We start from the raw sequence: 14,042 nt of genomic DNA, 5'->3' as shown, positions 1-14,042 counted from the left end.
AAAGTATGTTCATACTCCTCTCCAAGAAAGTAAACCAGATTCCTCACTGCTGTCCCATAGCTCAGGAGAACCAGATTTAATCCTGACCTCAGGTGCCGTCTGAGTCAAATTTGTAATTCTCCATCGGAGTTTCCAAAACACACAAAAAAGCAAAGAAAACATAACATTACAACACAATGCAGGCTCTTCAGCCCACAATGTTGTGCCAACCTATATAAACTTGCGCCACAACAATCTAATTTTTCCCTTCCTCACACCTTTAACCCTTTATTTTTCTTTCATCCCTGTACCTATCTAAGAGTCTTTTGAAATATACCAGCCTCCACCACTACCCCAGGCAATGCATTCCAGGCACCCACCACTCTCTGAGTATAATCCTTATATAACCCTATAACCGTTTACGGCACGGAAAAAGGCCATGTTGGCCTTTCGAGTCTGCACCAGTTCACTTGAACAACTCTACTAGCTTCCCCCCAACTCTCTACCCATAACCCTCTAACCCCTTCACATCCATGTACACATCCAACTTTCTCGTAAATGACAGAAGGGACCCTGCTGCAACTATCTCTTCTGGAAGATCATTCTATTCTGCCACCACTCTCTGTGTGAAAAAAGCATCCTCTAGCATTTCTCCTAAAGTTTTGCCCCCTTACCCTTAACTTATGCCCTCTTGTTCCAACCTTCTCTGTCCTCATGGGAGAGAGTCTATCTACATCTAGTCTATCTATTCCCTTCATAATTTTAAATACCTCTATCAAGTCCCCTCTGAGCCGTCTACATTCCAATGAATAAAGTCCTAGTCTCCTTAATCTTTCTCCGTACTCTAGATGCTGTAAGCCAGACAACATCCTTGTAAATCGTCTCTGCACCCTCTCCACCTTATCTATAATCTTTTCTATATCTCTGACATCTTCCCTAAACTTTTTTACCACTCCTCTTAAACTGATATCCTCAAGTATTTGCTATTGTCACCCATTGGTTGTCCACCCAATCTAAGCCCTTCATGATTTTATTTACATCTATCGAGTCACCTCTTCATCATATATTGGAGGATATCACGGCTAGAAGCAGCAGCTGTGGGAGATAAAGAATGGTAGACATTTCACATTTGAACCATTCATCACTTGTGTGTCCTCAATTTACATTAGTAAATCATGAAAATCTGTAGAAACAGTGGTAGAATTAAAAACACAATGCTGGAGAAACTTAGCTAGTATTATGCACCAAAGCAAAATACATAACTGCTGTTTTGGGCTTGAGCCCTTCATCAAGGTATGGAAAAATGTCAGCAGGCATCCGAAATAAAGGTGGGGGGGGGGGAGCGGGGTGGCAAAGGCAGGAGATGATAGGTGAAGAAGGGAGGGAGGGGACAGCAGTGATCAGGGAGAAGAGGGATGGCTGGTTGAGTAGAAGAGGATGGGGGGGACTGGAAAAACTGGAAAGAGGAAGGGGAAATAAAATGCAAGCAAATTTAGCAGAAAGCAATGAAGTCAATAGCCCCTTTCAAATTGTAGCACCTGGGTAGCCCTTCTGGGACCTGGGTACGATTACTGAGGCAAAAGTGCTGGAAGCACCTTTCAAATCGCAGGGGGATCTACCCATTAAATCATCAACTTGGCTATTTAAGGGGGGGGGGGGATCCTGCCCCCACAATGATGCATTCACCAGAAGTACTGCAGGATGTTCAGATGCTGACGTCACTGGAATAAGCAAGTCGGCTATTTTATTTTCAAATTGGCCATGGATGAGACCTAGGTAATTTTAACTGGGTTGCCTGACTACCTCTGAGGTAAGTCAGGGACCTGGTGGGGTTCTAATGGCGTTGACCCAGTTGGACCCTTTCAAACTGCTGGGTAGCTGGGGTGCTAACTGTGCAAATTGCCCGGTTAACCCCATTTTACAGTTTGAAAAGGCCTAATGTTAATGCCATCTGGCTGGAGAGTGCCCAGATGGAAAATAAGGTGTTGTTCCTCAATTTACATTGGGTTTCTCCCCACTTCCTTCTGCTACCTAAAGGCTAACTGGTAACTGCACAAGAACTTAAGTACATTAGAAACAAGAGCAGAAGTTGGCCATCTGGCCATTTCTGCCATCAAAAAGATCATGGATGCCTTGGCCTCAGCTTCGTCCAACTTGCACCTCATTCCATGACCAATGAATAAATGTCTTATATTTAAGCCTCTACTGCTTCGTGTGTCAGGAATTCGAAAAATTCACCCTTCCTTGGGAAAAAGTAGTTCCCTCTCATCTTGGTCCTTTGTACAGTGGTTAGTGTAACGTTGTTACAGAACCAGCAACCAGGGTTCGAGTCCGGCACTGTCCATAAGGAGTTGGTCCGCTCTCCCGGTGTCTGCGTGGGTTTCCCCCGCGGGGCTCCGGTTTCTTCCCACCCTTTAAAAACGTACCGTGGATTGTAGGTCAACTGGGAGTACTTGGGCATCAGGGGCTTGTGGGCCAAAAGGGCCTGTTACCATACTGTATTTTTAATTTGGAAAATTTTAAAATTTAAATCTCCTCCTGTAAAACCATTAGATCTGGTCTCACCCATAAGGGAATCAAAAATAAATGGGTGGGAATGTGGGTGGGAATAAGTGGCAGGGAATTCAGGAAAGGGGGGATGAGATTCCTCTGTTTAAAGTGGTATCTCATTCACCCCCCCCCCACCAGAATACTCAGCAAAAGGACACCATGACTCCAGTGTGCACTATTTACAAAATGGACCGGATTACTTTCGGGCATTGGAGGATGGATGCAGGGGGGGCTGTCGTTGAGACGGGTCGAGAGGAGGATCCGGGATGATTATATAAACAGGCGGCCCGGATAAGACCAGTCTGTCCACAGATGGGGAGGAGGCGAGAGCTGAGCTGAGCGAAGACAGAGAAGGGGGCAGGCGAGAGGAACTGCCTCTGACTGAGCCCAGCCCATGACTGAGCCCTGTTCTGCGCGGACCGTTCACCCGGACATCCAGTGTTCCACGAGGAGAGCTCGCCCCACTTCGACTGACTTTTGCAGGCGCCGCTAGCTTTTGGCTTTTGTTTTAAGTCTCTTTGAGCTTTGCATTAGTGTCCAACCTTTAGCGGGTACTTTTGATTTGCCTTGCGCTTCCTTCGCGAAATTCTCTGTTTGAATTGTCTATTCTTGCAGGATTCCGACACTCCAAGTGCATTGATAGACTGGAGAATTCCACGAGTTGCTTTGTTCTGCTTTAAATTGGCTGAATTCTCCAGTTTGCATCGCTCCTTTAAATTTGCATTGCATCCCCTTTCGCGGCTCCATGCTCCCTTCCCAGGCGCTGGCCAGCGCGATGTTGGTGCTGAATGAGATTTTGAGCGGAATTCTCTGCAGCTCCAGCACTCGGGTCTTGAGCGGTGAGTACAGCCCTTGTATGTGCCTTTGTCACGGACGGCACAGGGCAGTGTGTGTGTGTGTGTGTGTGTGTGTGTGTGTGTGTGTGTGTGTGTGTGTGTGTGTGTGTGTGTGTGTGTGTGTGTGTGTGTGTGTGTGTGTGTGTGTGTGTGTGTGTGTGTGTGTGTGTGTGTGTGTGTGTGTGTGTGTGTGTGTGTGTGTGTGGGGGGGGGGGGGTGTGTGTGTGTGAAGGGGAGAGGGAGAGATCGCCACCTTCATTCCCCTACTTATCATGATGTTAGAAATGTGCTATTAAGGTGTCTATTCGGTCCAACGTATTGTCCACCTATTGTTTGAATTCCTTTCCCATGGCCGAGTGACCTGTAGTCAAGTGTCTCCTAGCTGCCTTATCAATGCATCCGACTCACCCACCCAATTTGACATTTATATCACAGCGTTTCTGCCCCCACTGGTCCATACAGTAAGTTCTAGACACCCCCCCCACCACCAAGTTCTGGGTGAAATGGCTTTCAACCCCCTTCTAATCCAACCCCAAGTGATTTTTAAACCTTTGTTCCTAAAGACATGCTAGCCTTTTACTCAGGTCTGTTTGGCATCTAGGATTTGTGATCACTTCCCCAAACCCAGTTTGGAGCTGGGGCACATTCTTCCTGCGAACGCACTGGTATCTCACCAGATAACTTCCCACATCCCAAAGATGCATGGTTTAATGGCCATTATAAATTACCCCCAACATAGAAATCTGGGGGAAATTGATGAGATTATATGGGGGTGTATAAAATGGGATTAATGGATGGTTAGCACAGACTCACTGGGCTGAAGGGCCTGTTTCATTATCCATCTTCAACCAGCTCGAACAAAGATCATTCCATCTTTGCCATTCTCCAGACATCCAAAATTCTTGGGTGTAATTCTCCAAAGTCTCTCCCATTCTGATGCTGTTGTGATCTTACCCTTCCTGACACAGAGAGACTTTGACTGTGGGACTTGTTATGGTGATGGTCACATCCTTAAATTTTTGCCTCTGGTTTACTGGGCAATCCCCAGCCTCACTCTTGAAGCCTTTTACATTTAATCCTGCCTGACACCAATGCAGTGTGGAGGGAGCTTTGTATGGTGATTGGTACTAGATATCGAATGGGATGTTCTTTTGGCAGAGGTACCTATACCATAGTGTGGTTTGAAGAAGAGGGAGCCTCCCTTTATGTTTTGAGAGTTATTTATTGCCTAGTGAACCTCACCAAGAACAGCCCACCCAGCCATACTTTGACTGATAAACCTTGACTCTGTATGCATTGCTGCAATCTTTTGTAGATTTCAATAGTGGCTGCCTTTTGAAATTGACTGTAGAATGGTTAGGTGATGAAAGGGAGTGGATGAATGTGAGTTCTCCGACTAATCATCCAAAGTTATTGCTGAGGCATGAAAACTCATGAGTTAATGTGATTAAACATTTTCAGGCAGATTTTGCGTGCTTGTACTTTTTTCACTGTGTATGTGTGTGCATCTCTCCCTTTCTCTCTCTCTTTCTCTTCTCCCCCCCTCCCCCCCTCCCCCCTCCCCCTCTCCCCCTCCCCCCCCTCTCCCTTATGTGTGTGTGTATATATATCTATAATCTATATGTATGTATTAGTCCCACAATTCTCTGTCACCTTCTTTTCTTTAATTTATGTCTCCAGCTTACTATTTCTGAGCACATATCTGTTACTGTCTGGATATGCATGTTTACAAATACAGGAGTGTGTGGATATTTCTGTTTCTGCATGTATATATAAATACCTCACTGCACATATATTTGTTTCTGTATCACTGGGTGTGTCTCTATATTACCATTTTACTCTGCGAGTATCTGCCACTTTTTGGGTATGTGCATGTATATAGATATATCTGTCTTTCATCAGATATAAATATCTGTATTTTCCTGTCACATTTTAGCTGTCTCTCTCTCTCTGTGCCTTTCCATTTCCCTATCATTGTATTTATGAGTCTCATACTTCTATCTGCATCTTTGCCTTGTTCCCTCTCACATGCTTTCTCTGTCTTTCTCACTCTTGCTAAATATCTCTCTCCCTCTTTCTTTTTCTTTATTCTCTGTATATCTATCACTTTTTCTCTCTGTATACAGTATGTACCGTTCCCTTCTCTCTGTCTCACTCTCACTCTCTCTCTTTTTTTCAAAGAGGGGAGTGCTGCAAGTCCTAGCCTTTTCAGGACAGTGCACACTGTTGTGTTGTTTTAAACTATTCACTCACTCCATGGCCTGAGAGGAAGAGAAATCTCTTCATGTGAACCAAAGGAATTCTCTATCACAGAGATGTGAGGTCAGATCACTGATTATATTTAAGAAAGAAGGAAATAGATTTCCAGACACATTGAGGGGGATTGGAAGGGAGCTGTATCATGCAATTTAATTGGAGTATCTGCTGTGATAATATTGAATGGCCGAGTGATCTGCTGTCGCTCCAATTTTTCTGCTTCCTCGTTAATCAATATTGGTGAGTAGCAGGCTGCTTGGCCAAGATCTTACCAACCATCTCTATTCTCAAACAGTCTACATTGATGGGGAGCAGGGTATGTCCGAATCAAGATGCGAGGGGTGTTAGCAGTGGGATATAGTCGACACCAGCCATTCTCAACCTTATTTTGTCTTTGGCCCCCTTAGGTCTCTGCTCAAAGTTTATGGGGGGCCCCTTCCCCGTGAAGCAGTCAAGTTTAGTTGGTCTCTTCCATACTTCAATCCTCTATTTTTTTAAAAAAATGTATTATTTCATTTTGTGCTCTCTTAAATGTGTGCTGTGGCCCCTGGTGGGGGGGGGGGGGGTAGAGGGGTAGAGAGAGGGGGTGGTGGTGTTGTATGGGCCCTGAGGAGAATAGCTGATCTATACTCTAGCCCATTACAAATACTGAGAAGATAAAGAATATGTTCCCAGGTTCATCAAGATTTGGAAATAAGATAATATTGACTTTATAGGATTATAATTTGGCAGAAGTTCATTTCTAGCCATGCCACTTTCTGCTAGTGAGTTTTTAAACATTCTTGTCACTGCTCAAGGCACTAAAAATTCGACATTTATATCACAGCTTTCCTGACTCTACGATGCTTTGCTGGCTGGCTTTATGTTAGGTGGGTCAGTAATGAAGTTGGCTGTGGTACATAAAATAATTCATCGAGAAAGATGCCATGACATATTTACTAGTAATGGGATGCTGAAGAGTTAGAGCAAGTATCACCGAAGAGTGTTTCAGTTGTAAGGCCTGGAGTTCCCTTCCCCAATCTTCCCAGGTACTTGCTGATGCTCCCTTGCCTTTTCCAAAATGTTAATTACCTCCATTGACATCATCTTTTCTGATGGTGCCCAATGCAAAGGATGACCTTTCTGTGAAGAACCTTGGATGTGTTAAATAAATCAACAGTAAATTGTTGTTGTTGATCGCAAGATCTGAATCAATGGGGTGAACTCCTTCCTCCTAGTGCCCATAGTCCGAGAGGGATGCAGTGCAGAAGCAGGCCTCGGGTAGATGTCAAAAAGGTGATGTAGCAGTTGGAGTGCCTATAACATAGCGGGATATCACAGTTAAACATGAAAATCTGCAGATGCTAAGGTCTTGTGCAGTACACAAGGGAGCTGGAGAAACTCAGCAGATAACACAGCATCCATATAATAAAAGCTTAGGCCCGAAACATCGACTGCCTTTTTTCTTCCAATGGATGCTGCATGACCTGCTGAGTTTTCTCAGTATTTTCCTGCACATAAGAATCTCAGGGTAAGATGTAAGGAAACTTGTTACTGAAGCTCTGAGTTACTGTTCCACTGTGAGCATATCCCTTTTGCTTTTTGGATGTGTATAACAATGTGTGTATCTTTGCCTTACAATATAATTTGCATCTTACACTTGTCTTTGTGTCACTGTTAAGGTCTATAACTTTTATGTTGTCTGTACAGAAATGAGGTGGTGAGGGTTGTTGAAAAAACATGCTGTGAATCTTTGGCCTGCTCTTCCTTGGGGATGGGGGGCCTAACTCTAGAATATCAGACACTGTATATTCAAAGTAAGGATGGATAGATTCTTGGATTACATGGGAACATACATGATAGAAACAAGTGCAGGCCACTTCTCCTCCATTGAGTCTGCTCCTCCATTCTCAACATGGCTGAGACATCTTTCCACTCAGCTCCACTCCCCAGCTTTCTCCGCATAACTCTTGATGCCCTGACTAATCAAATACCTGCCAATCTCTGCCTTAAATAGATCTAATGACCTCACTTCCACAGCCGCCTGTGGCAACAAGTTCCACCAACTCTCTGACTGAAGAAATGTTTCTGCATCTGTTTTAAATTGATGCTCTTTTATTCTAAAGTTGTGCCCTCTTGTCCCTGGACTCACCCACCATGGGAAACAACTTTGCTACATCTGCTTTGTCCAGGCCTTTCAGCATTCAAAATGTCTCTGAGGCCCCTCAACATCCTTCTGTACTCCGAGTACAGTCCGAGACGACAATTGTTCATCATATGCTAAACCTTTAATTCCTGGTATAATTCCAGTAAATCTTCTCTGAAGCCTCCCCAACTCCAACACGTCCTTTCTCATATAAGGCACCTAAAATTGTACACAGTACACCAAGTGAGATCTCACCAGTGCTTTATAGTTTCAACATTACATCCATGCTCTTGTATCCTATTCCTCGAGAAATCAATCCCAACATTACATTCACCTTTTTCACTACCAACTCAACCTAGAGGTTAACCTTTATGGTATCCCATATGAGGACTCCCAAGTCTGCTTGCACCTTGGAATTTTGAATTTTCTCTCCATCTAAATAATAGTCTGACCATCTATTTCTTCTACCAAAGTTCATGAAGACACTTTTCAACATGGTGGTTCTAATGCTTTTACATGAACATCACAGGATTGCTATCTTTATTGGTTTGGAGTCTCAGAATGTTCAAATTAATTGTCCTGCAGGTCAGACTATCTGCTATGGAGGCTCAGAGCATTCGTGCTACAAGATTGCCTACTTCCAGGACCTGAGCAGACGCATCGGCTTCGAGGAGGCGAGTCAGGCTTGCCAGATGGATAAGGGATCCCTCCTCAGTATCAGGACGGCCTCTGAGCAGAAACTAATCGAGACCCTCTTGCAGGGCTTGACCAAGTCGGGCTCTGGTCTCTCCGATGGAGATTTCTGGATTGGCCTGAGGCGCAACAGGGAAGGGCAAACTCACAATGCCATCAGCCATTGTCCTGACCTCTATGAGTGGACAGATGGAAGTCCAGCAAAGTTCAGGTAAAGGCAGAGATTCTGAAGAAAGGTTATATATTTGATGATGATATTGATGTGACTTTACTGTCATATACATAAGTACAATGTACTGATGTCCTGAAATTCTAACTTGCTGCAGCTACACAGGTATGTAAAATGCATTAACAAACAATAGATATTAAATCACCACATAAGAGAAACAAAAGATAAATACAAAATGATGAATAAATATTCACATCTGCAATTAGTGCAAAAATTAATGTGATATTACAGTGGTGCAGAAGGACCATGAGTAGTGCTCTGAAGAAGGGATTATGGGAAGTCCCAAGAGTTTGTTAGCTGTTGGATAAAAGCTAAACTTGAACCTAGAGGTGCTAATCAGATACATATACTATTTATTATCATGTAATAAACAAATTAATATTGCACCAAATTGCTTTTGGTCTGCCATGAGGCAGACAATGATTAGCCATTAGCATTACCCAGTGCCCAGAATCACTGGGTCTCTGTGGATTTGCCTCCAGTGCTCCCGCAGCCTCTACAGCCATACAATCTCCTGTTCAGTTCAAACCATCGGCAACCTGAGCTCAGATCCAATCCTCTGACACGATGGGGAATCCTTAAGCGCCCAAGGGCCTTCAGGATCCCTCCTTGTCCTCAGCACCCTCTTGAATCCTGGTTCTAATACCTGGTTCTCATGAGCCCGTCTCCAGCAGCCTGCAGCCTGGTGCAAGTGCTTTACCTCGTCGCCAGTAGCCTGCAGCCTGTGTATGTCCTTCCGCTGCCGAGTCCCTCGCTGGTCTCCTGCTGTAGTCACCATCCTTATTGCCATCTCCTCTGCTTCACTTTCTCAACAGGGGGTCTTCTCACCATTACTAGTGCCCTCTACCTTCTGCTCAAAGGTAGTAGTGAGAAGCAGTTGTGATTTTATGATCTTGGCTGCCTTTATAAGGCAGCATCTTCATGTAGATATCTTCAGTGGCTGGGAGGTCAGTGTCCACAATGGTTTGCCACTTTCTGTGTTCTGAGCACCTTCCAAACCAGACTGTGATGCAACCAATTCATATACAATTTCCAGTACACCTGCAGACATTTGATAAAGTCAACATCTCCCTCTTGCTAAAAGTACTGCCTCATTCACAGATAGGCTTTAGGATTTACTATTCTTGTAACGACAATCATATTTGGCTCCTTCAGCCCACAAGGGGGCTCTCCTGAATTACTCAAAAGCTGAAAAAGATGATTTCAATGTATTGTTCAGTATAAATGGTGCACCTGTTGCTGCTATTCCCTCACAGGTCCAGGACCACAAATCAATCCTGTCCCCCCCGCCATCTGATAGAGATTGTACATTATCCTTGGGTTGTTAAACTCCATAACTCAGTGACCCCATGACTCCAGGTGCTCCAGTTTCCTCCCACCTCCCAGAGACCTGATGATGCATTATTTGGTTGTTTTGATTGATCCTTAATATAGTTTAATGGCAAAGCCAAGTTGATGGGCATGGGTGAGAGGGACTAAGTTGTAAGGCAGCAGGGAAATTGGGAACGGGGAAGAGGGATGATGGAATTGCTGACTTGAGAGCTAGCAGAGAGTCACTGGGGCAAATGGACTCTTTCTAAGTTGGTATAACATATCCATTGTGCCTGTGGTGTCTCTTCATTAGTTATCATATCAATATTGAGCCCAGCAATATTTATCTTTTGCATGTAGAGTAAATCCCTGTTATCCGGAATTCAAACAACTAGTAACCTCAAGCAACTGGCAAAAAGAAAAGGGAAAATAAATGGGTAAAAAGTATGGAAGTTTAGATTTGGCACACCTCACCGTTAATTCTCCATTCCCACAATAGGCAGTCTCAAGCAACTGGAAAACTTGCTTATTCGGCATCTACCAATCCCCATAGGTGCCATATACCAGGGATTTTTACTGTTTCGGACTTTTGAATGATCCTGTTGATTCTACTTCTGATACCCATTCTGGTACCGTGCTGCAGACTACAAATCCCTGCTGGGGGAAAAAAAAAATTCTCCCCTAACTCTTTGGTTGATTTTTCAGTGCTTGGCCTCTGATCATTGATTCTTCTGCAATCAAATGCATGATATGAAAAATGCAATAAAACATTTTGAAGGCATCATTTATTTAATGTGAAATGATTTAAGATGGGGGGGGGTTTAATAGGGATCTGAAGGGAAATTCAAATGATAGTCTGTATCTGGAAGAAGCTGACAGAGAAATCTTGGAATTGAGTACAATTGAGATGTTCTGAAGACATTTGGACAGATATATGGGCAGCAGATGTCTTAAAAGGATATGGAACCAATGCAGGCAAATAGGATTAGCCCAGAATGTGAATGTGGTCAGGATGGACATGTTGGGCCACAGGGCCTGCTGCTTGCTGTTTGTCTTGATGACACTTTGGTGATGTCAGATGGGATCTCATTTAATGAATGAAGATATTCAGGATGTTATTGGGACTGGAGGGCTTTGGTTATAAGAAGCAACTGGAGGTTGGGAGCATGGGAGGCTAAGACATCTTTTTAGAGGGAATCTAAAACTAGAGGACCTAGGACTAAGCTAGGAGGGAAAAGATTTAGATGGGACCTGAGGGGCAACTTTTTCACACAGAGGGTGGAGAGTGTGTGGAACAAGTTGCCAGAAGAAGTGGGAGATGCGAGTACAGTTAAAATATTTAAATGAAATTTGCATAGGTACATGGATAGAAAAGATTTTGAAGGATATGCGCTAGTTTAGTTTGTCAATTTGGTTGGTATGGAGTAGTTGGGCTGAAGGGCATGCCACTGTGCTATAAAACTCAATGACTATGAGATGTCACTGGGGTATTTTTCAGATGTAAATTTAAGGACCATCTTGTGGAGTTAGCACCTCGCATTTCTGCCAGCAAGAAATACATGAGCAGCAGGTGCTGATGAATAACTCTTCCCGACCCTCCAAAGTCACATACCCTCCAGATCTGGAAATGTACTGCTGTCCTTGCATTACATTTGTCTAATTACTGGAACACCCTCCTCTATAGCACAGTGGGAGCACCTTGGCCAAATGGACCACAGTGGTTCAAGAATGCTGTTCAACACCACAAGAGGGCAGGAAGTAATGGCCTCATCACCAATGCCTACATCTCAAAAATTAGATGAGGTAACATGCCTATCACAATTTTCAATATCCCAAAGAGCTTTGGTACATACCTAGTGTAGTCTTCGTCACACTGATAGTGTTACGGAAGACAATTTGAGCACTGAGCTCCCAAATAGAAATGGATTAATATTTCACATGGCTATTTTCTTTAGGATGTAGAAAGAGGCCATTCAGTCCATTGAGTCTGTGTTGACTGAAAACAAATGTATCCGTCATATTCTATCCTTAATTTCCCTGTGACCCATTCTATCTTCCACATCTATCAATTCCTCACAGAATCTGCCTTGCACCTGCACTAGTTTAAACCAGGTAACATACCAACACATAGGTCTGTGACGTGGATGGAAACTGGAACACCTGGGGGAAATCCACATGGATGTAGGGAGAACATACAAACTCCACATGGAGCATGATCCATGCCAGTCTGGCTTATCAAACAGGTGAGTTAATTGTTTGGCCTCAGTCTGTGCACAGATGGCGTCAAAGGTCAGAATCGAATGTAAGGGCTGTGAGTTAACAGTGCTATCTTGCTGTGCCCATGTGCCATTGAAATGAGCATTGTTGAAGAAACCGTTTGTGACCTCTCAGACGTGTGTGTATTGATGCTTACCTGAACAAGCTAGGGATTCTGATACTAGTGCCTCCATACCACACAGCTGGGTGCCATGGAAACAAATCCCTTGGGGGTTATGTGGATCAGCTTTTGATTGATTTCTATCTGTTTTCCTCTATGCTGTGCTAGGAATTGGTATGCTGATGAGCCATCCTGTGGCAGTGAGGCATGCGTGGTGATGTACCACCAGTTGAGCGCTCAGCCCGGTCTGGGGGGACCATATCTCTACCAGTGGAATGACGACAGATGCAACATGAAACACAACTTCATCTGCAAGTACACAGCAGGTACTGTGTGATGTTCCAGTTGCCCAGTTAAAGAAAGTTGGAAGGGGAGCAGAGGAGTTTCATCATGGTGTTGTTGGGACTAGAGGGCTTGAGTTTTATAATCTTGATGAAGGGTTCTGACCCGGAACATCAACCATTCTTTTTCTCCCCCTGATGCTGCTCAACCTGCTGAGTTCCTCTAGATCAGTGGTTTTCAAACTTTAGTAGCAAGACAAATTATATTTGAAGGGTGGAAGAATTTGGGGGGACCATCATTTCAGGAGTGGGCCTCAGGAATGGCTAGTGGCAGTGTTTGAATGCATGTCTTACAGTGTGATAAATTGGACATCTATACACAAAAATGGGGCAAATATCTGTTTCCTTGACAGGGGGGGGAGATAGTGGTGGATGTTGTGGTGAAGCATATTAATGATGGCAGTTTTTTTCTCTTATTAGAGGTCTAAATTGATACTTTTGTTTCAATTTTTTTGGATAAGTTTATGATTTACCTAACTTTAACTCTGACATAAGGGTATGGGGAAACTTTTTTTAAAAACACAATAAAATTTAAATCATGAAAAAAAACTTTTCCTTTCTACTCATGTACCACCTTAAGTAATCCCTGTGCCAGAGGTGCTCTGTGATTAGTAAGGGATTGCTTAAGGTGGTATGTGAGTGGGGGGGGATGGGGGGAAGGAATGAGAATCACTGGTCTAGACCCAACTATTACTGAAATATTTTGCTTGAGAAAAATTGTCATTGGCCAATTTCATTTGGAGTCACTTAGGTACGATTAAAACAGTGGTTTTCAAACTTTTTCTTTCCATTCACATACCACCTGAAGTAATCCCTTACTAATCACAGAGCACCTATGGCATAGAGATAACTTAAAGATTCATCTGAACAATGTTTTTTGGTGGGACTGCACTGAGAGTATTGCATGTTGTCCTGATCATCCAAGCTACAGAAAGCACATGATAAGTTGGAAGGGGCACTGAGGAGATGCACTGGGATGTTGCTGGGATGAAGGAGCTTTAGTACTGAGATAAAATAAATCTTTATTCCCCAGGGTGTAGAAGGCTGAGAGGTGAACTTATGGAGGTATATAAAATATGAGGGGCATGGACAAAGTGAATGCTACAGTCTTTTCCTCTGGAGAAACACTTCTAAATCTAGAGGGCATCTTTAAAAGTGAAAGGGGAGAGATTTAAGAGCAATCTGAGAGACGATCTTTACACTCAGAGAGTGTTCTGTGTCTGGAATGATCTGCCAGAGGAAACTATAAAAGTGAGTACAATTATAATGTTCAAAAGCAGTTTTGGCAGATATATTGGATAGGAAGGGCTTAGAAGGATATGGACCAAATACAAGCACCAGTCGC

General features: G+C 43.6%; 1 protein-coding gene across 1 annotated transcript in view; it reads left to right on the top strand.

The window, feature by feature from the left end:
* The first annotated feature begins 2,851 nt into the window (after positions 1–2,851).
* The window catches only part of chodl (chondrolectin), a 29,199-nt gene continuing 18,008 nt past the window's right edge, over positions 2,852–14,042 (top strand). Inside the window, exons 1-3 of the mRNA XM_069889033.1 lie at positions 2,852–3,368; positions 8,332–8,650; positions 12,525–12,682. Of these exons, the coding sequence (XP_069745134.1) occupies positions 3,275–3,368; positions 8,332–8,650; positions 12,525–12,682 (571 nt within the window). The 5' untranslated portion in view covers positions 2,852–3,274. The remainder of the gene's footprint in view (positions 3,369–8,331; positions 8,651–12,524; positions 12,683–14,042) is intronic.

This window comes from Narcine bancroftii, chromosome 7, assembly GCF_036971445.1.
Source record: "Narcine bancroftii isolate sNarBan1 chromosome 7, sNarBan1.hap1, whole genome shotgun sequence".
Taxonomy (NCBI): domain Eukaryota; kingdom Metazoa; phylum Chordata; class Chondrichthyes; order Torpediniformes; family Narcinidae; genus Narcine; species Narcine bancroftii.
Note: the sequence above shows the minus strand (reverse complement) of the source record. Positions and strands in the feature narration are given on the sequence as shown.